Source organism: Narcine bancroftii, chromosome 5 (assembly GCF_036971445.1).
Source record: "Narcine bancroftii isolate sNarBan1 chromosome 5, sNarBan1.hap1, whole genome shotgun sequence".
NCBI lineage: Eukaryota > Metazoa > Chordata > Chondrichthyes > Torpediniformes > Narcinidae > Narcine > Narcine bancroftii.
This window is the reverse complement of record NC_091473.1, coordinates 1577837-1601382: the sequence shown is the minus strand read 5'-3', so window position 1 is coordinate 1601382 and position 23546 is coordinate 1577837. Positions and strand designations below refer to the sequence as shown.

At 43.0% G+C, this 23546-nt stretch overlaps 1 protein-coding gene across 4 annotated transcripts in view; it reads left to right on the top strand.

Moving 5' to 3' along the window:
• Positions 1 to 23546, top strand: part of LOC138763028 (guanine nucleotide-binding protein G(i) subunit alpha-2) — a 275105-nt gene that overhangs the window by 217458 nt on the left and 34101 nt on the right. For all 4 annotated transcript variants that reach the window (XM_069936544.1, XM_069936548.1, XM_069936546.1 and 1 more), the window contains exon 5: positions 10871 to 10999. In XM_069936544.1, coding sequence (XP_069792645.1) covers positions 10871 to 10999 — 129 coding nt within the window. The remainder of the gene's footprint in view (positions 1 to 10870; positions 11000 to 23546) is intronic.

Here is a 23546-nt window from a genome sequence, read left to right as displayed (position 1 = left end):
GATTGTGAATGTCAGGGGAACACAACCCAGTCCTCATCGAGGGCTCAGTCGTGGAGATAGTCAAGAACTTCAAATTCCTGGTTGTCACCATCTCTGAGGATCTGTCCTGGAGCCTCCATGTTGATGCAATCACAAAGAAGGCTCGCCAGCAGCTATGCTCTGTGAGGTGTCTGAGGAGATTCGATATGTCACTCTCGTAAACTTCTACAGGTGTACCATGGAGAGCATTCTGACTCGTGGCATCACTGTCTGGTATAGATGTGCTGACTCTCAGGACAAATAAAGAACTCCAGAGGGTTGTTAACTCAGCCTGTGACATCGTAGGCACCAGACGTCACTCCATTGAGGACATCTACATGAGACTGTGCCTTAAAAAAAGCAGCCTCTATCCTTCACTCTGCTACCATCGGGAAGAAGATACAGGAGCCTAAAGCTGAGCACTCAAACGGCACAAGGACAGCTTCTTCCCCGCTGCCATCAGATTCCTGAATCATCAATGAACCAAAGACACTACCTTACTTTTCGTGGACTATTATTTTCTTTTATGTTTTATAGTAATGTGGTGAGATGATTATAATATGAATATTTGCACTATGTGGGTGCCGTTTTTAAAAAAAAAAATGAATTTCATGATTGTTCATGACAGTAGATTCTGATTCTACCCTCTCCAGTACCGAGCTATTGATGGGTAGTGGAGCGTGTTTGGCTCGGTTATCCTGAAGTCCACAATCATCTCCTTTGTCTTATCTACGAGAATAACAGTCTCAGGCTGTTATTCACGCATCAGATCATGAGGTTTTCCACCTCTTCACTGTAATGCAACTCATTGTTGCTGATGAGGCCGACTACTACTGTGTAATCTACAAACTTGATGCCACTGCTGGAGGTGGATCTGGCGTTACAGTCATGGGCCAATAACGTTATCAGAGCACACAACCTTGCAGTGTGCCAGTACTCAGCATGACAGTGCTTGACTTTCTGCCAACGACCTGGCCATACTGTGGTCTTTCCAGTTACAGAGAGGGGTGTTTGAGTCCCAGCAAGGGACTCACAGCTTCTCCACTAGCCTCTGGGGAATGTTCATATTAAATGCTGAGCTGAAGACAATGAACAGCAGCCTGGCGTATGAGGCGTCGTTCTCCAGGTGGGTTAAGATAAAGTGGAGAAATGAGGCTATAGCAACTTCAGTGGAACCATTCCGTCTGTAGGTGAATTGAAATAGGTCCAGTGACTCTGGGAGGTGTGCTTTAATGTGTTCCATCACCAGACACTCAAAGCATTGCACAATGATGATCAATGGCACTGGGCAGTAGTCATTGAGGCCTGTTAATCTTGCCCTCTTTGGCACTGGGATAATGTTGGCTGTCTTAACCCACAGCGACATGCTGCAGTGATATATTGAAGATGTCCGTTAGGACCTCCGTCAGTTGGTGTGCACAGTAACTCAGTACCTGACTGGGTATATAGGGTTCGTTCTGGATAGGATTCTCACTTCCTTTTAGCTTCTCTCTCAGTGAGGGGAAAATTCTTCACTCAGGTAATTAATCATCAATTGTGTTCAAGCACCATATTATCAACAATTACTTCCTTTTTATTTGGATCGTAATAATTTCATTAGAACCATAGAACATTACAGCACAGAATCAGGCCCCTTCAACCATCTAGTCTGTGCCGAACCATTTTTTTTACTCGTCCTACTGACCTGTGCCCAGTCCATAGACCTCCATTCCTCTCCCATCCTCAAATTCCTCTTAAATGTTAAAATTGAGCCCACATTTACCACTTCAGCTGGCAGCTCGTTCCACACTCCCACCATTCTCCATGTGAAGAAGTTCCCCTCATCTTTCCCCTAACATCTTTTAGGAATCTAAAATTCTTCCCATTACTGATGTTAAATTAGCCAGCCTCTAATTACTGGCATTAGGTGTATATTTCCAAAGTGATTCATGTCTTGAAAAGGTGGACTTGAGCTATTTTTTTCTTGTTTACTGCAGGAGGACCTTGACCAGAACAGCAGAGATTCAAGGTGGCTCGTGACCACATCCTCTCCCCCCCCCCCACCCCCCCCACCCCCAACCTCTCTCTGGGGCATTTAGAGATGAGCTTAATGATTTGATTTTTGTAACAAGGATTAAAATAACCAGATTGGCCACAAACTTTACCACCTTATTTAGCATTGCATGAACGGTTAACAAATTAGCTGCCTTTTTAATGATTATAAACAAATTTTTTTCTGTAAGGGTGGTTGGTCAGAATGGTCTAGTACTTATGGATATTGTTTACTCGTTAAAAGATTCTATTTCTTACCAATTTTGAAGGATAAAGCATTTAGTCAAAAAGAAAAGACTAGGAATAGACAAGTGTCCGTGGTATGGCTAATGGATGGTTACTGTAGATTGTTTTATTTCTCTTCCCATTTTACATGTTTCTATGGTGATGAAGATGCAGGCTCCCTCTGAAGCAAGGGGAAACTGCACGTAGCCTGGGTTCCAGAAAGAGGTCAGGCATGCACTGAGAAAGATGTCTGTTGATCTTAATTAACCCAGTGTTCTGGATCTTGCTTTTGCTATACTTGTGGGAGGTGCCAGCACACCTCGTCCTTCTGGGCAATCTCGAATATGATTTACAATGTGTAATGGGAATAGTGGGATTGCTTTCACCCATGGTCTTTTGTTCCGCTGTTTAGTCAGTAACTTCCAAATTGGTAAAAGTTATTTCCTTGAGCACGTAATGTCGTTGCTGGGTGTGGAAGCAGAATTAAAGCGACAGGAACTGGGCAATCTTTGCGTTGGCTTGCGGTTTGCAGTAAATTAAGCTGTCCGGAAACTTCCCAATCAGCAGAATCTGTCCCATGAGAATCCTTGTTCAGTTAGTGAATGGTGATATGGCCCTGCGGCAGTTAGTACTCTGTGTGAAGATCTTTCCTTGGTTGCGGGGGAGGGAGGAGGTGCCTTGGAGCTGACTGGGTGTCCTTTGTGAAACCTTGTGTGATTATTTGTTTTAGAGTTTGTTAACTGGGTAGAGAGCCTGTGGCTTGGAACCTGAAATCCACTATATCCCGGTGCTCACTTTGAAGGGGGGGGGGGTGAGAGGAGGAGATATTCAACAGTCTTGCTGCAGTCCAACTTCAATCCCTGATTATTCACAATAAAAATATTTGAATTCTGCTGCAGGATAGCAGGAATTTATATAAAAATGGCAGTGTTGCGCGGAGACACATCTCTGCTCTGATGGTCTCAACCCAGTAGCTCCATACAGGCTTTAAACAGCCTGTTAAAGGAACTGATAGTGTTAGTAAGATCCTGCAACCACAGGTCTGTACTCAAGATGGCAGCGCCTGTGCGTGGCAGGGGACTTCAGAGATCAGTGGAGCTGCGCAGCGCACCAGAAACAGGAGAAGACGAAGCGGAGATTATCCTTCAGGGAAAGTGACCGTGGCAATGAACCAGCAAGGGGTTCGGCTGAGGGACCCACAGAAGCTGTGGGCAAATTGTGGCCGGGGGATCTGTGCGGGCTGCTGGAGACTGGGGCATGGGCACTGAAGGCTTCCTGTTCATATCAGAGGTTAGCATCTGGAGCTCTGGATGCCAATGAATTAAACAGGAATCTGTGGCTCCAGAGGCTGCGGGAGTGCTGGAGACACAGCCACGAACACTTAGTGGCTCTTAAAAGAAACTCTTGCTACTCTTTCTCTCTCACTGTAATGGGTGCCAGGCGACACTAATGGTGACTGTCTGCGTTACAGAAGGAAATTTCATGTAATACTACATGTTCAGTACTATTGATAACAAAGGAATCTTGAATCACCTGATAATGAGACATTTCAAAACCCCAGAAACTTTGCAACACATACATTTCAGAAGTGCCCCTGCTGTTTTTACTGCATTGAGGTATCAAAGGACTGAACAGCATTGTGATTGGATACAATTTCATTTAATTAGGTGAATTGCTTCTTTGCACTAAGAGTGGCCGATTCAGTTGGTAGCTTAATACAGGTTACTGATCTTGCTCCTGGCCACAAGTGAACTGGAAGCAATTGTTTGTCCTCTCGGTAATGGCGATGAGAAATATATAGTAAGAGAAATGACGAGGAAACTATTGTTCTTTTGAAATTTGTGGTACCGAATGTAAAACAAGTGATACAATTAAATGCTGTTTGATTGCATGTGTACTTCTGTTTAACAATATATTGTAATTAAGGTGTATTTATACATTCGTGTCATATCTTTCAGGTGTTTATATTCAGTATTTAACTACAGTCACCATTGTAATGTGGGAATCATATTGAGTACTTGGAAAATGGCAGGCTTTCTCAAAGAGCAATGCAATTACAATTTAATGGTCCAAGTCATGATCCTCTTGTGCTTGCAATTCTGGAGGCAACTGCTGACCATTTGCTAGGAAAGATGGCGGTGCTGCCAGAGTCACTGTAGCGGCAGCACTGCCGCTGGTGAGGATCCACAGGGAGCAAGGGAGCGGAGATGCAGTGCTCCTGCGGGGTCCAGCTGCCCAGTTGGCTGCCGTCGGCTCTGCGTGGTCTTTGAACAGCCTGTTGAGGGAGCCGATGGGTGTGCGCCCAAGATGGCAGTGCCTATTAAATGGCAGCAGCCACAAGGAGCTACAGTCTCTGGGAAAGCGGAGGACTGGAGCAGGGCACCAGAGGTCAGGAAGATCAGGCACCATCTGAGAAGGAGAAGCATAGGAGATGACCTGTGGGAATAGTGACCATTGGTGGTGGACCAGTGAGGGGCTCTGCGGCTGAAGGACCAGTGCATGTGGTAGGCTGCTGGTGACTCGAGGCAAGGAAGCTGTGGGCTGCTGGAGACTTTGGTCAGGAGACTCGTGCCAGGCTGCGAACTGCTGGAGACTGGCTCGAACTGGCTGGAGGGGTACCCAGTATCGGAACCAGGATGCGAGGAGGTGCTGAAAGGTTCCTGTCCGCATTGTAGGTTTGGGTCTGGTGCTCGGGTTGCTAATGGTTTGGACTGGACTCCTATGTGGCTGCAGGTGCTGCGGAAACACTGGAGGCGAATCTATGGACACTCGGTGACTCTGAGGGGACTCTCTTTTGCTTTTCTCTCTGACTCTGTCTTACTGTAAGAAGCATTTAGGCAATTCCTGCCTGTGGTGAATCTGTCAGGCTTGCAGCAGACAAAAAGAAATTGACACTGTTTTATCTCTCAGATAATAAATTGAATCAGCATTGTTAAAGTTCCTGATCTCCAAGGCTGTGACTGACCATGTGGGAGTATGGAACACGCTGGAGATTCTAGCCTGTGGATCTGACCATAGCACTGAGCACAGGGAGGCACTCTGTCATATTGAGCTGAATGACCAGATAATCTTGACATCAGCTCCTCAACTCTGTGTTGGGGATGGATGGTGATAGTGGGTAGGTGTCTGACTTGCGTGAAAAGGGTTTGTTTGGTTCCTTTGTTCAATTTGTATTCATATTTATGTACTAGCAGTTTAATTCTTATTTGGGCATCTGCCTGCTTTCCAGCACAGGCACAAAATGTCAATTGCCTTTAGCGTTGCACGGATGGTGTGTGACCAGCTAAATTTTTCCAGCACTTTGGGATGCTGCACCAGACCCCAACATCTGCAGATTTCTTGTTCACAGTCCTGGAACTTGCTTTCATAATGCTGATGGATAGGCAGTTTTAAGATTTGGTCCACTGATGAACATTTGGTGTTGTATTTGCAGGTTAGTGTGATGCACACCTTGGAGAAAAATAAATAAATAAAAGTAATGGTAGTCAATTCAGCTCTCTTAAGTCTATTTTCTCGTTCAGCAAAATAATGGTTGTTTGCTAAGATGCCTTAAACTGAGCGTCCCCACCTCACCAGGAGTGTGTGTTACCGGTTCTCAGGACTTGAGCCATCAATCAACTAATTCAGTCACGTGTGGGGGAGGGCTCAGCGAAAGTTCCCTCAGGAATAAGGGCATTGTAAATACTATAAATGGTTCTTTAATTGTCAATAAAAAGGTTTGTTTTTTGGATTTGGGAAAACACTGGTGTTGGTCATTTCTCTCCAGGTCTCACAAGGTGGAAGCTTGTTTTCCACACAACGTGTGGACAGCACAAACATTTGGCACATTTATAACATTTGGTGACATGGTGACAATGTCAGTCACAATGAAACAGCTGCAGGCCGTCCTCAAGCAGCAACAGAAAAACTTTGAAGAAATACAAACATGGCTCATTGACTAGGTGCCAGAAAAATGTTCGTTGGGACTCTAGCCATTATAGAAGATGAGCCTGAAGTTGACTCAAATTCGGCAGATGCTTTAATGAGCGCTATCACTGAGTTCTCATTTGATCCAGAGTCGAGCACATTTGAAACTTGGTTAAAAAGTATGAAGACTTATTTGCAGTAGACTTTGCCAAGTTCAATGAAGTGTGGAAAATTAGGCTGTTGTTGCGGAAGTTAGGCACTTGAGAACACAAGCACTACACAAACTTTATCCTGCCAATGCTTCCCTGTAAGCTTAGCTTCAAGGGAAACACTTAACATGTTGAGTGTTTTAAACTCCCTACGCCAACTGACGACCAGTTTACTTGTCTAGTCTTCGTAGTGGGAATGCAGTCGCACTAAGACGCCGACCTCAGAACGTGTTTGCTACCAAAGATTGAGCAAGAAGTCAGGTGTGACTCTTTATTGAATCCCAATGCTTAATTAACCAGAAACACGACAGCAAAATGGTGGAAACAACACACTCATCTTCAAGCCAGACAGTCGTCATCAGACCCCGTTAGACAAAAGTGTGACCTACCCCGCCAAACCACCCAGCACCTGTTGGAACTACAACGAGTGGCACTACGCTTGTGAATGCCCATACAGACGTCAACGCTGCAGTAAATGCAAGCACCTGGTGCATAAAGCAGAATGCTCTAGAGCTGGAAGATGGTTCACTCACCCTCAAAAGTAAAACCTATAACAGTGACTTTCAAGGTGGCTAACGCCAAATGGAGGAAATATGTGGAAGTGCACATTAATGGCATCCCAGTGAGGCTTCAAATTGATACAGGGTCTGACATTACCCTAATGTCAAAGAAAATGTGGAAACTGATTGATCAGCCAGAGGTGACTCCCACCGAAAACATGGCATGAAACGCTTCTGGGGTGGATCGTGGAGTTGTTTAGTTCAGTTGACTGTACCGTCAGCTTAAACGGTGCAGAAAAAATTGGACCGTGTTATCTGGTAAAATGTCCTAACCTCAATCTCACGGGTCTAAATTGATCGTAAGGTTGAACCTTCCTGACCAGCCATTCAACAATATTTGCCACAAGTTGCAAGTGACACATCCCCCACAAGTGGCAAATACCCCACTAAAATTACTGGCACAGCTAAAGTCTTTTCCAAAGGCCTCAGATGGTGCACTAAAACAAAGGTGAAACTTTTTTCTGCCAAATGTGAAACCAACTTTCCAGTCAAAATGACCTGTCCGATACACAGCACTGCAAGAAGTGGAGCAAGAACTAGAACAGCTGCAACGTGAAGGAGTAATTGAACATATCAACTACTCATCATGGGCTGCACCCATCGTGGTGGTGAAAAAAATCGAATGGCTCAACTGGTCTGAATGCAGCATTGCACACCCATCAATACCCACTGTCATTGCCTGATGACCTCTTCACTAAGCTGAACGGTGGCAAATGCTTTGTGCAGATCGACAACAGAGGCTTATCTACAGGTGGAGGTTGATGACGAATCCAAGAGATTGTTAACCATCACCACGCACCGTGGACTGTTCAGTTACGACATCCACCATTTAAAGTAAAGACTGCTTCAGCTTTCTCAGCAGATCGTAGACACAATGCTGAACAATGTTCCAGGAGTTGCAGTCTACCTAGATGACATCCTGGTAATGGGAGCATATACTCAAGATTTTTTTGATTGTCTTGATTGCGTTCTGTCCGGCATGAAAGACTACGGTTTTTGAGTACATCCAGAAAAATGCACATTTTTCATGAAGTCAGTGAAATATCTTGGTTTCATCATTAGTGAACATGGAAGATTGCCAGATCGACAAAACACTGACGCTTTCAAGTGCCTGTCTGCACCCACAGATGTGACCATGCTACGTTTATTCCTGGGTTTTATCAGTCACTACAGTTCATTTCTGCTGGAGATGCATAAACTCTGATCCACTCAACAATGGACATGAAAAATGTCAAGAATCAAGTTAATGCTAAAGTAGAGCATTCTTTAATGCTCTATGATTTAAATTTGAAGATTGTCGTAATTTCAGATGGATCAAAGTCTGGGTTGGGCATGGAATAGTCTTCATATTAACTAAGCAGGACCAATTAATGAGGAGCATTAACTAATCATAGTGGACACTTACTTCAAATGGCCTGAGATCGTCAAAATAGCCCGACCAACTGCATCATCTACAATCATGGAACTCAAGTCCATATTCAATTGCTTGGGTCTCCTGTAAAATTAGTTTCAGACAAAGGAACACAATTCACTACAGCTGACTTCGATTTTTTTTGTAAGTAATATGGCATCACACATATCCGCTCACCTCCATATCAACCTCAGTCCAGTGGTCAAGCAGAACGTTTTGTGGATACATTCAAATGAGATCTGAACAAGGTCAAGTGGGAGGGTTATTTTTCCACAGACCAGATTCTGGGCCGAGAGATTATGATATAGAACAGCAGTACAATCGCCAGCATGAATCAAAAGAAAGCTCGTTTCACAATGGTCAACTTGTGTTGGTGCAGAAATACAGAGATAAGTCAGGTGTATGGCAGCTGGGGAGAATCCTAAGAAAAATTGGAGATGTTCTCTACTATGTACAAGTTGGACCAGACAGGCCAACCAGTTGCGACCAACAGAATGCAACCTCACTGAAAGAACACCTGCGCAACTCAGCCTGGATGCCCCGTTGGGGACATTTGAAGTTCAGAAACCATTAAACCACCAATCACACACATCAAATGAAAACGAGCCTATACCCTCTACATCACTGGAACCTGTAAGGAAATCTGAGTTCAGAGACGAGTGAAGCCCTTCCAAGTGGATTCCAGACTCCACTCATGAGTAACCAGCTCATAGGGGGAGGTGCTAGGATACCCAAAACAGAGCGACCCCACTGTCACCAGGAGTGGGTGTTATTGGTTCTAGGGACTTCAGCCATCAATCAACTAATCCAGTCACGTGTGTGAGAGGGCTTGTGAGAGTCCCTCGAGACCAAGGGCATTGTAAATACAGGTACACAATCCTTTATCTGGAACCCTTGGTGGACAGTGTGTTCCATATTTCAGATTTTTTTGGATTTCAGAACAAAAGCCAGCTGCCCCAGATTGAAGCCCACCCCCTTCCAGTCGCTCTGGCGTCTCTCTCCCTCTCGCCCACCTGAATCACGCTGCCATCTCTCTCCGACTCGCCCTGCCATCTCTCTTCCCCCCCCAGCCGCCCAAGTCGCCCTGCCGTCTCTCTTCCCACCCCCCGCCAAACCTAGTCACGCTGCTCTCTCTCTCCCTCCCTCCCTCCACAGTACTAGCACCAGGGAAAAAAAATGCTGGTTTTTAGAGCTTTCTGGGTTTTAGATCTCCGGATAAAGGATTGTGTACCTGTACTATAAATAGTTCTTTAATTGAAAATAAAAGGGTTCATTCTTTGGACTTGAGAAAACACTGGTGTCGGTCGTTTCTCTCTGGGTCTAATGAGGTAGAAGCTTGTATTCCACACAATGAGTGCACAGCACAAATATTCGGTACATTTACAACCCTGTTCTATCTCAAGCTTGTCTCCTGCCCTATCCCTTGGTTCCTTCAATGTATAGAAATCAATCAATCTCTGTTTTTAAACGACCTGAATCTTTGCTCTTCTCTGGGGTAGGGAGTTCTGAAGATGTGAGTCAAGAAACTTCCCCTTATATCATTCCTCAGCAGCATGCCTCTTATTTTGAGATTTTAGCCCCTAGTTCTTGATGGTCCAAGCATTCCATCATCATGTTTGTGCACTAGTCATGAATTGTGTTTCAATGAGGATGCCTTGGTTTCTCAACTCAAGAACTGTGGCCTAACCTGTTCATTCTTCCCTGTTTCAGGTCTGCCATCCCAGGAATCTTTCTGATAAATCTATAGCAAGTATATCCTTTCTTGGGAAGGGAAGCCAACATTGTACACAATAGTTCAGATACAGTGTCGTTAAGGCCTCTATCTTGATGAAAGCCCAGATATCCTCAAAGGACTATATAGCCAGCTCGCTCTTATTTCTTGGTCCATGTAGAATTAAAAGACTGCTGAGTGGGTCTGGTCAGTGGTGAACACTTACTCGTCAGTATAGTTTGATAGCATTTTTGATGATATTCCATCACTTCACTATTGATTGAATGTGGACTTATTAGGATTTATTTGTTTTCAAAGTAGGGCTCACTAGATAAATTTTGCCTGGGTTAATCCGAGTTGCATGCCATTGCCTTTCTCCTGCATATTATTGAATATTGACTTGCTTCCACTGCAATTGTTGCATTTTGTGTGTTCCATACCTGTGGGTCTGTATTTATAAAGGATCATTTTTAGCGGTTGAAGAACATTCTGAGTCTCCATTCCTTGAACATCGGGTGGAAATCAAATAATCCTTCTATGTCTCCTCCGGTGTTAAGGAAACTGACCACAGGGATTGTTGGGAAAGGTGGAAAGTGGATCAGTTAGTGCCAACAGAACTTTCTGATGCTTTCCTTTTCTTGTGAAGAAATGCTGTTTATGGACTAGTTTCTCACTAGTGTTCATCACGAGGTCATCAATTCATTGAATTTCATGCAATTGTGATGGCTTATTCTGAAAAATACTATCTTTTATGTTGCCTTATGATTAATTTAGAACTTCTTTGTCTTTTCTGTTACAGTTATCTGAATGATCTTGAAAGGATAGCAAGATCTGATTACATCCCCACCCAGCAGGATGTTTTGCGAACCAGGGTCAAAACCACAGGCATCGTAGAGACCCACTTTACTTTTAAGGACCTACATTTTAAGTAAGCATTACATAATTCTATTTACTTACAACATTCTTGCTTCTGATTGTTTTAAAATTGAAAATGCTTCAGAAATCAATAAAATAATATAGTTTTAGATTAAAAAAATATATCTTCAAGCCTGAAGTAAGATCTGAATAGTAATTAAGGAATATATCAATATCATAGTCCATTTATTGTTGCTTAATTTGTTACTAAATTATTGTTGACTAAATTTTGTACTGCTATTGTTGAAATTTTTAATTTTACAGTTTATGCCTTCCCAAATTTACCTTGATTAGACACCATTTCTTGCCAAAGAGAGTGAATGTTAACCCACTAGTAGGTGTATTTGACTTGACCAATTATCCTTGGAGAACAGAAGATCCTTGGGTTGTTTTCTCTGAAGCATAGAGGCTGAGGGGTGACTTTAATGGAATAAACTTTGCTGTCGCTGTCTGGTCTAGCCAGGATCTCTTGCCATGCCCCATCAGTGTGGCTAATAATTTGCTGCCTTTGTATTAATTAGCCTATTAAGCTGTTTATTGAAGATGGCCCGCCACTTTGGAACAAGTAAAGCTGGGCAATAAAGATTGGATTTGCCACAAATAAATTTAACGTCTATCTACTTTACACAATGATATTTTGCATTTTTTTTTAATTATTTGAGAGAAGGCTACTTGGGTGGCGATTAATTGGATTGGTTTTGCTTTTGTAGAAATAGGACAAATGCCTGAGGAAATTTGAAAGGATTAACCCTGCCGCCCCCCACAGTCTCTCACAAATATGGCATATATTTATCTTTCCTGTCGTGCCTTGATTTTCAGACCCACCTCTGCCTCTGAGGCATGTCAGTCTCCTCATTTACTTGATATGGAAAATCATAACATTAAATGATTCACAGAATTGAATAATTTGTTTGAATATTTTGATCATTTTTACATTTTTAAAATTTAGACATACAGCATGGTAACAGGCCCTTTCAGCCCACAAGCCCATGTCACCTAATTACATACAATTGACCTACAACTTCAAGGGTGGGAGGAAACCAGAGCCTCTAGGGAAAACCCACGCAGGCATGGGGAGAATGTACAAACTCCTTGCAGATTTGAACTCCAGTCCTGGTCACTGGCGCTAACCGTTACACTAACTGTGCTACCCTAGTTTGTATTTAAAGATTGATTTTATCCTTTTACAAAAACATATTTTGAGTTTGGTCTTTTTAAACTCATTGTTGATAATTGGTTTCTTGAACTAAATATCAAGAAAATAACTACCAGTAATCTTCTTTTGAGCATCAGTAACCAGTCATCAAAAGACCTCTTTCAAAGCTCAAGAGTATGTAGTATGTCAAATTCTGTTTCAGAAGTACAGAGGGGCAGAACTGGGTCATTCTGCCCTCTGTGTCTGCTCCACCATTCAATTCATAACTGATGTTTTTTTCATTTAACCCTATCTCTTGCTGTCTCCTCTTAACCTTTGACACCCCCCCCACTGCTCATCAAGAACTTATCAACCTCCATTTTCAATCTACCCAATGACTTGGGCTTCACAGCGGCAACGAATTCCACAAATTCACCACTCTCTGGCTGTAGAAATTTCTCTTCATCTCCATTCTAAAGGGATGCCCTTATATTCTGAGGCTGTGGCATCCGTTCTAGACTCTCCCTCTGCTGGAAACATCTCCATGACCTTTCTATCCAGCCCTTTCAATATTTGGTACGTTTCAATGAGAATTCCACCTGTGCGCGCACCCCCCCCATTCTTCTAAGCTCTAGAAAGTGCAGGCCAAAACCATCAAACTTTCCTCATAAGTTAATCCTCTCATCTTAAGTTCTCATTTATGGATAATGGGAGGCGTTCACAAAGAGTTCCCTGGTGTAATTGAAGAAGCTATTGGTTTCTGGTTGGGAACTGCGAGAACAGATTGGGAACAAGAAGAGGGTTTAAAAAGCATGGGGGAAGGTTGGTGCTTGTTTGTTTCTCGACAGGAACTACAAGAGTGGACTTGGAATGAGAAGAGTTTTTAAAAAGCACTGGGAAAGTTGGGTGTTTGAATAAGCTGCTGCAGGAGCGGACCTGCAGGAGTGGAATCACAGCACTCCCATGGGTTCCATCCGCCCAGTCCGACTGCTGTCAGCTCTGTACAGGCTTTAAATGGCCTGTATGGAACTGACGGTGGTTGCATTTAAAAATACTGCGACTCTTGGGTCAACGCCCAAGATGGCAGCGCCCATGATTGGAAACAGCCATGAGAAGTTACAGACTCGGCGGAAGCAGAGGACTCGCGCTGGGCACCAGAGAACCAGGAGACCATCCCCCCTGTTTTGAGAAGGAGGAGCAGAGGAGATGACATATGGGATGGTGACCACACAATGGACCAGTGAGGGGTTCTGCTGTTGAAGAAGCATACAGGCTGTTGGTGACTTGAGGCAAAGAACCCACACAGGCTGCAGGTGACTGCGGTTGAAGGATTCACACCAAGCTGTGGACTGGCTGAAGGGTAAACCAGGTATCAGAACCAGGATGAGAGAGGGTGCCGAGAGCACTGTAAGGGTTCCTCATCGTGTCAGGGTCAGATCTGGAACTAGGGCTGCTGATTTGGACTGGCTGTGGGGGCTGTGGAACCACTGCAGCCAAATACAGGGACACTCAGTGACTCTTAGAGGACTCTATTGCTTCAGGGCATTTCTTGTGATGGCAAATCTGTCTGCTGTGCAAACAAATTCCAAGTAATATTGCACTGTCTTTATTGCATGACAATAAATTGAATCTTCTTTAAATTTCTACATTGGCTAATTAGCTGTAGCCAATAATGGGAAGAGGAGCATAAATTGATCGACCACTCTGGGAGTGGCCAGTGTAAGAGTGGGATTTTGAGGCTTTGGCTCAAGAGGCTTCAGCGAGCAGAGGTGGAGGTGCAGGAGTTGGGGCATGATAAGGTCAGTCCTGTCAAGCAGCAAACAGATTAGCAACGGGGCAAAGGTAAGGAGAGACTTTTCTAACTTTTTTTTCCCTATTTCATAGATTGTGGGAATGACAGCCAGGGCAGGGACATGCTCCTCTTGCAAAATGTGGATGATCAGGGAAGCCAACAGTATCCCTGACAACTTAATCTGTGAGAAGCGCACCCAACTGCAGCTCCTGACCAACTATGGGGGAATTGGAGCTGGAGTTGTTTGAACTCCAGATATTCGGAGGGGTGGCTGAGAAAGTGATGGACAGGAGTTACAGGGATGTATTCACACTGAGGAGGCAGGTAGCTGGGTGACAGTCAGGAGAGGGAAAGAACAACAGACAGTGCATGGTATTCCTTTGGCCATTCCCCTCAATAACACATTTACCATTTTGGATGCTGTTGAGGGGACAGCCTGTCAGAGACAAGCCTCAGTGGTCAGGTCTTTGGTGCAGAGTCTGACCATGTGGCAAAGGGAGGGAGGAGAAGAGTCAAACTATAGTGATAGGAGATTCAAAAATGAGAGAAACAAAGAAGAGATTCTGCAAAAGAGATTGACAATCCTGGATGTTGTATACCTTCCAGGTGCTAGGGTCCAGGATATGTCAGATCAAATTCACGACATTCTCAAGAGGGAGAGTGAGCAGATAGATGGCGTGGTCTAAGTAGGATCCATGACGTATGGGAAGAATAATGATGTCCTGTGTTCAGGAGTTTGGAAGGCCAGGGCCAGGATTGCTGTCTGAGTCAGAAAACTCACTTTTCCTGTTGTATCAGAACCTGATAGACAGTATTCCTCTCCCTGTTCTCTCTTCCCATCTCTCGTGGTTTAAACATCCCTCGGCAAAGAAAATTCTTTGTGGCTATGTAAATGATGCCCATTCCTTCTGGGTCATGAACCAGGCAGGTAAACGAAGGCATTCATGTAGAGTGTCCACTGAAGTTTCTCCACGTCGTTATAACCAGCACTCGGATCATCAACTGCATCACTTTCGGCCCCTGGAAAAATAACTCGCCCTGATGCTCGCGGGAACACACTTCACCCTCAAGATGGGCCTGAGACAAGCTGTGCATCTGTGGCCAACTGTCCCGCTCTTGGTCCCAGGCCACTCACCCACCAGTGAATGTGAAGCCGGGCGACTCCAAAGCACCCCCTGTTCTCCCCTCCCCTGAGCTGCCACCACCCACACCCCACTCCCCTGAGCCACTCTCACTCCATGGGCCGCTGCTGCCCCCTCTCCTTGCTCCACCCCTCTTCCTGCTCCCGTGCGCCACTCAAAAAGGCACAAAACCAGATGTGCATGTGTGGGATGCTGTGATGTTTCCTCAAATGACTTCGGCTGCAAGCCATTCACATTTAGCAGAAAGGAAATTTTGTTCAATCGGAAATGGGATTTACCTCACCTACTCATAATTCAAAACACACCTTAGTGCAGAGAAATTAAATAAAAGCAGGAGATCTGGATCAGAGGCAGAAATTGAGAGGAATTCACAATAGCTTCAAATGAGAAAGATTCAAAATGCTGTATTCGACAAGTTATTTATGTCTGCAGTTTTGCCACAAAAATAATTACTACTGATTATTTTTAAAATTCCTGAACTGTTTGAAGAATTATTTAAAAGCAACCAAGTTTAAATGACAGTTTTCAGCACGCCAAATGTCTGTCTGAAATATTTATCTCCAGCAAGGGATGATGTTATCACTCCTGCTAAGTAGTTCATTTTATCAGTGGTAAAATTGATAGCACAACTCCTTGAGATGAGGTCTTGCTATTGGTATCAACAACTATATCACCCAATATCAAAATGCTTTCAATCAACAAACAAAATCAAGTTTCCCACTGATTGAGCTGCTCTCTGTTTTGGGGTTAGTTATTTTGTTTTCATTGCAACTCATTTTTCTCCTTTTTGACTCTAATGAGTTTTTTTTTAATTGTGATTTTTGGCACATTTCCAGATTTGAAGACACCATCCCTATTTTTTTTCCCCATTGTAGATTTTTGGAAGGAATGTGGTTGATCTTGTTGCTTGAATTTTTTCTGTTTAATTATTGATAAATTATCATCAGTTATGATCATACATTGTATATATTTTTTTTAAACTTTATTTATTCATTCAAAAAACAAATAATATATGACATATGCAGCAATTAAACATGAACTTTATTTATTTATATATATATTTTTTTAAAGGAAGAAAGAGGGAAACCCCTCCCCCCCTTAGCCAACTCTCCTAAGGAGAGCCATAAAAAAAGAAAGAAAAAGATATTTTTAAAAAAGTTAAATATACATATTAAAATCTAATCAATGTAAATTGAAATGTAAATATTCTGAATATAACAGCCACTTATTAACAAAAAAATTATAATTATCATGCGAAACATACATAATTTTTTCCATTATTAAACAATATTTCATCTCATTATGCCATCTATTAATATCAATCATATTTGTATCTTTCCACGTACTAGCAATACATTTTTTCGCTACAGATAAAGCTAAATATACAAAAGCAAGCTGAAACTTATCTAATCCCAAGCCTTTCAGAGGTTGCAAACTACCCAATAAAAATACTGTTGGATCTAAAACTATTTTAATCTTATACAGATATTCTAAAAACGATTGAATTTTCTTCCAAAAAGATTGTATATGTATACGTGACGAAACAGCATGAAAAAAAGTTCCAACTGTGTCACCACATCTAAAACACAAATCTGATTCATTAAAACCATATTTTTTTAATTTACCTTCTTATGAAGGTACCAGAGAAGGGTTATATTTCATCTATGTATCAAATATTACAGGATGGTATTGATAAAAAAGGGTTGGGATCGATCTAAAATTAAATGGGAAGCAGATATTGGTTTTATTTTTTCTGAAGAGGATTGGTTAGATATCTGTTATGATAGTGTAACTAGATTGATAAATGCATGTTATGCAATGATTCATTACAATTTTTTACATCAATTATATTTGATACATTGTATATTATGTACTTGAAGCGTACACAATCAAAAACTTTACATACTGTTTGTGTTTCAATGTTTATTTCATTATGGTACCATCAGTGTGGCTTGCTGTTCAACCACTAGCACTCCATCCAGCCCACACATGGTAAAAGGTTGCCCATCCCTACCCTGGTCTCTCCCACCATGAGAAACAACCTTTCTACATTTCTGTCCATGCTTTTCAGCGATCAGAATGTTTCAATGAGCTCTAACAAGTATGGCCAAAAGTTGTCAAACGCTGTTCAGATGATAATCCTTTAATTCTCAGTCATCCTTGTGAGCCTCCTCTGAGCCCTCTCCAAAAGTGGCACATCCTTTCTAAAATAGAAGCCCAAAACTGTTCATAACATTCCAAGGTCTCAAAATTGCCTGATAAAGCTGTTTACTTCCAAAAGATGCTGCGTGACCAGCTGATTTTCTCTGACACTTTTGTGCATTGTAGTTCTAGTCTTCGTAATATACCCTCAATTTGTCTCATTTGCTGGGCATTTTCAACATTTTCCTTTTCGGTTTCTGCTTTCCAACATACATTTCACATCTTTAAAATGTCCTTTTGACTACTTCTTTTCTCTCTAACTGGCCTCACTAATTTGATAACCTGACGGATCCATAAACAGGCCAATTTTGGCAGAGATTTTTCCTTGTCCTGTTCATCTCAACCCATTTCAAAGAAAGGGTCTTTGACTTAAATGTTAATTGTTTCTTTCCATAGATTCTGACAGTCCTGTAAAAGTTTCCACTGTTTTTTAATGTTAACTTTGTTCTTCTCTGCCTGTTGTGAAGCCAAGGTGCATTAATGTATTCTTCAATCGATTTTTTTTTTAAGAAGCTATTCTGTCAGATTCCTATATCAGGGAGACTGCACACTAATTGGGTGATTGCTTCATTGAGCACCTTTGCTCTATCCTCTGTAACAGCAAGGATCTCCCAGTGGCCAACCACACCCTGTTGTCACATTGACACGGTCTGTCCATGACCTTGTGCTGCCAAGTTGAAGTCACTCATAAATTAGAGGAACAAAACCTTGCATTCTGTCTCAGCAGTCTTCAGCTAGATGGCATCAATATTGAATTTCTATTAACCCCACATATCGGTCTCTCTCTTTCCTTCATCCCTATGTCTCCCTTCAAGCTCTTCAGCCCCTTCTCTCCCTCCAAAGAGCCTGCTCTCTCAGCTCTCTGTCCTCTCCCTATTACCTCCTAGCTCTCTTCACTTCTCCAGCTCCCACCTGCATTCACCTATCACTTGCTAGCCTATACTCCTCCATCTTTCCGTCTGACTCCTTCCACTAAGCCAGTTTTGAGCCCAGTTGGTCAGCACCCTTTGGTCCTAACCTTCCAGAATAGCCTGCCAATGTGAGACCTTATCAAAGGCCTCGCTGAAGTCCATGAATACAAAGTCCACTGCCCCTACCTTCACCAGTCCAAATCTGAAAAGGTGCTCTTTTTGCTTGCCCAATACTATTATAAACTTTTTTCTGAATTGCCCCTGCACCATGATGTTGATCTGTAGGGAGAGAAACAAAGTTAACATTTTAGGCTGGAGACAGACTGCAGGTGATGAAATCTAGAGATAATATAGAAACCCAAAATGCTGGAGGAACCCAGCTGGTCAGCCAGCATCCCTCAAGGGAGATGCACAAGCAACATTCGGGGTCAAAGCCCTCCTTCAGGACTGAGGATGAAACAGGGGGTTGGGCAGCAAAAAGAAGAAATGGGGTGAGTCGTCTGGTGATTGGTGGACTGCATGGAGCAAGAGCTGCGAGACATTTTGAGCTGGTGTTTTGTGGTTAAAGTTCTGAGGGGAATCACCTTGGAATGTTATTTTTGCTTCTCTCTGGAGATGCAGCCTGACTATTTTCAGTATTTTCTGATTTATTTTTAGATTTCCAGAGGCTCCAGTAATTTGCTTTTTTAAAAAAAAATGAATTAGATTCTTATCTGTTTGTACAACTTTCATGTGGCAACATGCTTTACATTGTTTGAACTAGGTGCCAATATTTATTGCTATATATAAGCTTTCCAACAAAATGTGCACTTTTTTTTGGCAGGATTATTTCCTGTAAGATTTAGATTATTGAGAATGTTCATCCCCAGTCTGTTGGCGTTAAGGAGTATCTTTAGATTTTCAGTAAAAGCTTGCATTTAAAACTCATCCTAATAAAAAGGACCACCAAAATGCTGGAGGAACTCAGCTGGTTTATTTGGCATCTAGGATCTTTTTGCTGACGTTTCAGGCTTGAGCCTTTCTTCAAAGAAAAGGCAGACCAGGATATAATGGAGAGTCACAGAATTCAAACAATATGAGACAATGGGATGGAGAATTGAAATGGGTGGCCACTGGGAGATCCATGTTATTGCAGCAGACAGAGTGGACGTGCTCAACAAAGCAATCTCCCATTCTGCTTCTAGTCTCTGTGATGGAGAGGAGTCCACAGTGGAAGCACCAGGTGACCCCTGAAGATTCAGAAGTGAAATGTTGCTTCACTTGGAAGGAATGTTTTGGCCCGAATCGTGCTGAGGGAGGAAGTGTCGGGACAAGTGGAGCATCTCCTGTGGTCACAGGGGTAGGTTCCATGGGGACGATTGGTGAGGAAGGAGGAGCGGACAAGGGACTCATGGAGGGAGCAGTCCCTGCGGAAGGCGGAGAGGGGAATGTGTGTCTAGTGGCAGGAACACGCAGTAGATGGCGGAAATGGTGGAGGAGGATGTGTTGGATGTAGTGGCTGAATGGGTGGTAGGGGAGGACAAGAGAAATCCTATCCTTGTTGCCTGCAGTGGCGGAGGGGGCCAGGGGAGATGTGCGGATAAAGGAGGATTTGCTAGTGAGTGCCGAGTTGATGGTGGTAGAGGGAAAGCCACGGTTTAAAGAAAGAGGACATCCCTGATGATCTGTTATGGAAGTCCTCATCCTAGGTGCAGATGCGACGTTGACGGAGGACTTGAGAGAATGGAATTGAATCCTTTACAGGGAACAAGGTGGGAATAGTTGTAGCTGTGGGAGTTGGTGGGATAAAGGAAGATGTCTGTTTAGAGTTTGTCGCCTGAGATGGAGACAGAACAAGGAAAGGGAGAGTGTTGCTAGAGGTAGACCAAGAATTTGAGGTGGAAGTTGGCAGCAAAGTGGATGAAGTCATCGAGCTCATCATGGGTACATGAGGCAGCACCAAAGTAGTTATTGATGTCGTGGAGGAAGAGTCGAGGGGCCATGCCTAGGTAGGTTTGCAGCATGGATTGCTCCATGTAGCCACCAAAAAGGCAGACATGCTGGGGCTCATGCAGGTATCCATGGCTACCCCTTTAACCTGGAGAAAGTGTGATGAATAACTCACTGAGTGACCCTGGCTGGGATGTGGCCAATTTGTGTTATTTGCAGTCTCTGGATATGTTGGCATAATCACTGAGAGACAACAGAGCAGTTGATAGGTGAGTAATGATGCAATACAGAGCTATGGAAGAATGAGTGTAACCTGTAACAAAGTGCTGGAGAAATTGGACAAATGGGCAGTTTTGATTTCGTTGGTACATTTATTGACTGAGCTTAGATGCAGGAGGTGATCAGCCCTAGTTATGAATGCAGAAAAGAAATTCAAGCACTCCCTCGCATTGTGGAACATTGCTCTTGTATGACCTGTGAACACGTAAATGCTGGAATGCACAAAGCATCACTGGGAATTGTGAAATGGCTCCTCAGGAATTCTGGATAAAAAAATTTAAACAATTGCATGCATTCAAAACCAAGCAACTGATACAAATTTCCCGATTTGGGAAATAAATGAGAAATTAGGTGCAGCTGCTCTTCAGCTGGAGGATTGTGAATCTGGAATTCATTGCCACAGTCGGCTGTGGAGACCAAGTCATTGAGTAGATTTAAAGGTGATCTTGATAGGTTCTTGATTAGCAAAGGTGTTGATTGTTATGGGGAGAGGGCAGGAAAATGTGGTTGAAAAGAATGCATCAGCCATGATTCAAGTGGCAGATGAATGCCCTAATTCTGTTAATCTCTCTCATGGTTACATTCCCAATTATGTCGACCTACCAAAAAGTGTTCGCAAGGCATGGCTATACTGATTGCATTAATCCCCCTTGTAAAGTTATGTACATTCGTATACGAAGGAAAAATAGCTCATGCCAATGGAACGTTGGCTCGCCACCACCCTGAGAGGAAGAAAAATGGTGGTGTTGCAATAAAATTGAGAGCTTGCTTGTTCTGTTCAAATATTTCCTTTATCCCCCCCCCCCCCCCAGTCAATTGGCCAGTAAACCCTCTGAAACTTGTGACTTTGCTGTTGTGGCAGTGCCTGAGCACATCTGAGTCTGCCTTCTCAGTATTTAAACGGTTCCCACCATTCCCCAAGAAATTTCAATGTTTAAGCCATGTGCGACTGTCATGGTGGCACTCACTGATGGTGTGATGTCTGCTATTGCAGATAAACAGCAGTAATTTCACAGCTAATCTTAAACCCTTCCCTGCTTCTGTTAACTTTTTATGAAAAGGTAGATTTGTGATGCCAGTTGCAGTTATCAATTGATATTGAATTTTATAATGGTTAAACTTTAAACTGCAAATTTATTTTATTTCCAGTAAGCTGTTTGATACTGAGCGAGTTCACACCGGATTTCTGGACGATAGATTATTCTATAAAATGAGAGGATGGTTACAAAATCTGAGCTGGTTGCCCCATGGTAGAGGTGCTATGGATTAATTTTTTATCCCATTAGCAAGCCCCAATTTTGCATCAGTACAGTAATTGTTGATCCTTTGAAATAAAAATATTATGTAACAGGTCCAAGGCAGGCCTCATTTTGCCTTTTCCAAGCACCAACCCAAATTTCAATCTCCATATTCCTCACTTACTATTGTTGAATGTCGTTCATTATTTGTGATGCTTTTATGAAGCAAAGCTATTGAAATATTTCACAATTTTGCAAGTGTTGAAATTTCACTTTACAAGGATCCTTAGCCAAGAAAGGAGCTTTGAGGTTCAGGTTCTCTGTCAGTGAAACCAACTTCCACCCCCCTCTCAGTGTTGAGACATCCTCCCCCCCACCCCAAATTCCTGGGGCTGTCACCCATACTGATCCCCTCTTCCCTCTTTGCATATATATTCATACCACAACTTTGCTTCACCACATCAGTGTCATGTCTACAAATTGCCTCCCCTTAACTTAATAATGGTTTAACCATTCTGCATTGTGATGAGTTCAAGATTCTCGTAAGTCCAAGGAAATTCCTCATCTAACTTTAAGAATGTAGAATGAGAACAAGTTCTCAAAATATCTTGCATTATGTTTAGAATCAGAATTTATGGTCATGAGCAAGTCATGAAATTCTGTTATTTGCAGTAACATCATAGGGCAAAGGTTCAAATTATAACCATCTTACAACATTATTATTTTAAAAAAGTAAAATAATAATGCACGGAAAGTGAGGCCGTGTCTGTGGTTCATTTATTATTCAGGAATCTGATGGCAGCAGAGAAGAAGCTATCCTTGTGCCATTGAGAGCTTGTCTTTAGGGTCCTGTACCTTGTTCCCGAGGGTAGCAGAGTGAAGATGGCACTCATGTAGATGTCCTCGGTGGAGTGAAGTCTGGTGCCTGTGATGTCACATCCAAGTTAACAACCCTCTGGAGTTTTTTCTTGTCCTGAGAGTTGGCAACTCCATACCAGGCAGTGATACAACCAGCCAGAATGCTCTCCACGGTGCACCTGTAGAAGTTTACGAGAGCCTTTGGTGGCAAAGGCTCAGACACCTCACAAAGTATAGCTGTTGGCAAGCCTTCTTTGTGATTACATAAATGTGGAGGCTCCGGGACAGATCCTCGGAGATGTTGACACCCAGGGATTTGAAGTTCTTGACCCTCTCCACCACTGAGCCCTCGATGAGGTCTGGGTGGTGTTCCCCCGACTTCCTCCTGAAGTCCACAATCAAGGTGATTGTCATTATACTTTTCAACGAGCTGATCTCCCCCTCCTGTATGCTTCCTCATTGCCATTTGTGATTCTGCCGACGACTGTGGCGTAATGGGCAAAAATAGATGGGATTGTAACTGTGCTTGGCCGCACAGTCATGGGTGTATAGCGAGTAGAGCAGTGGGCTAGCACACATCCTTGGGGTGCGCCTTTGTTGAGGTTTTTTAGAGCCATTTGATTTAAAATAGTCCAGAATTTCAAATTTGCATGCTGAATTTAGTACTAGGTGATTGCACAATCACTGTGTAAGAGTCAGGGTTCTTTAATGCTTTGCCCCATCTTGTCCATGCTGACCAGACTAGTTCCATGTGACTGTGTTCAGCCCATATTACTCTCAATCTTTCACATCCATGTACCTTTCCAAATGTCTTGAATGTTGCAGATATCCCCTTTACTACTTTCTCTAGCATATAACCACCACTCTCTAGGTGAAGAACGTGCCCCTCTGGTTTCTTTTGTAGTTACTGCCATGCTGTGACTCTGGTTTGAGTCCGGCTCTGCCTTTTATTGTGGGGATGCACATCAAGTAGCCTGATTGATCCTGACCTTGGGTGCTGTATGTATGGAGTTTGTATGTTCTTCCTGTGACTATGGATTTCCTTTCTCATCCAATGATGAACGTGGGGGAGGG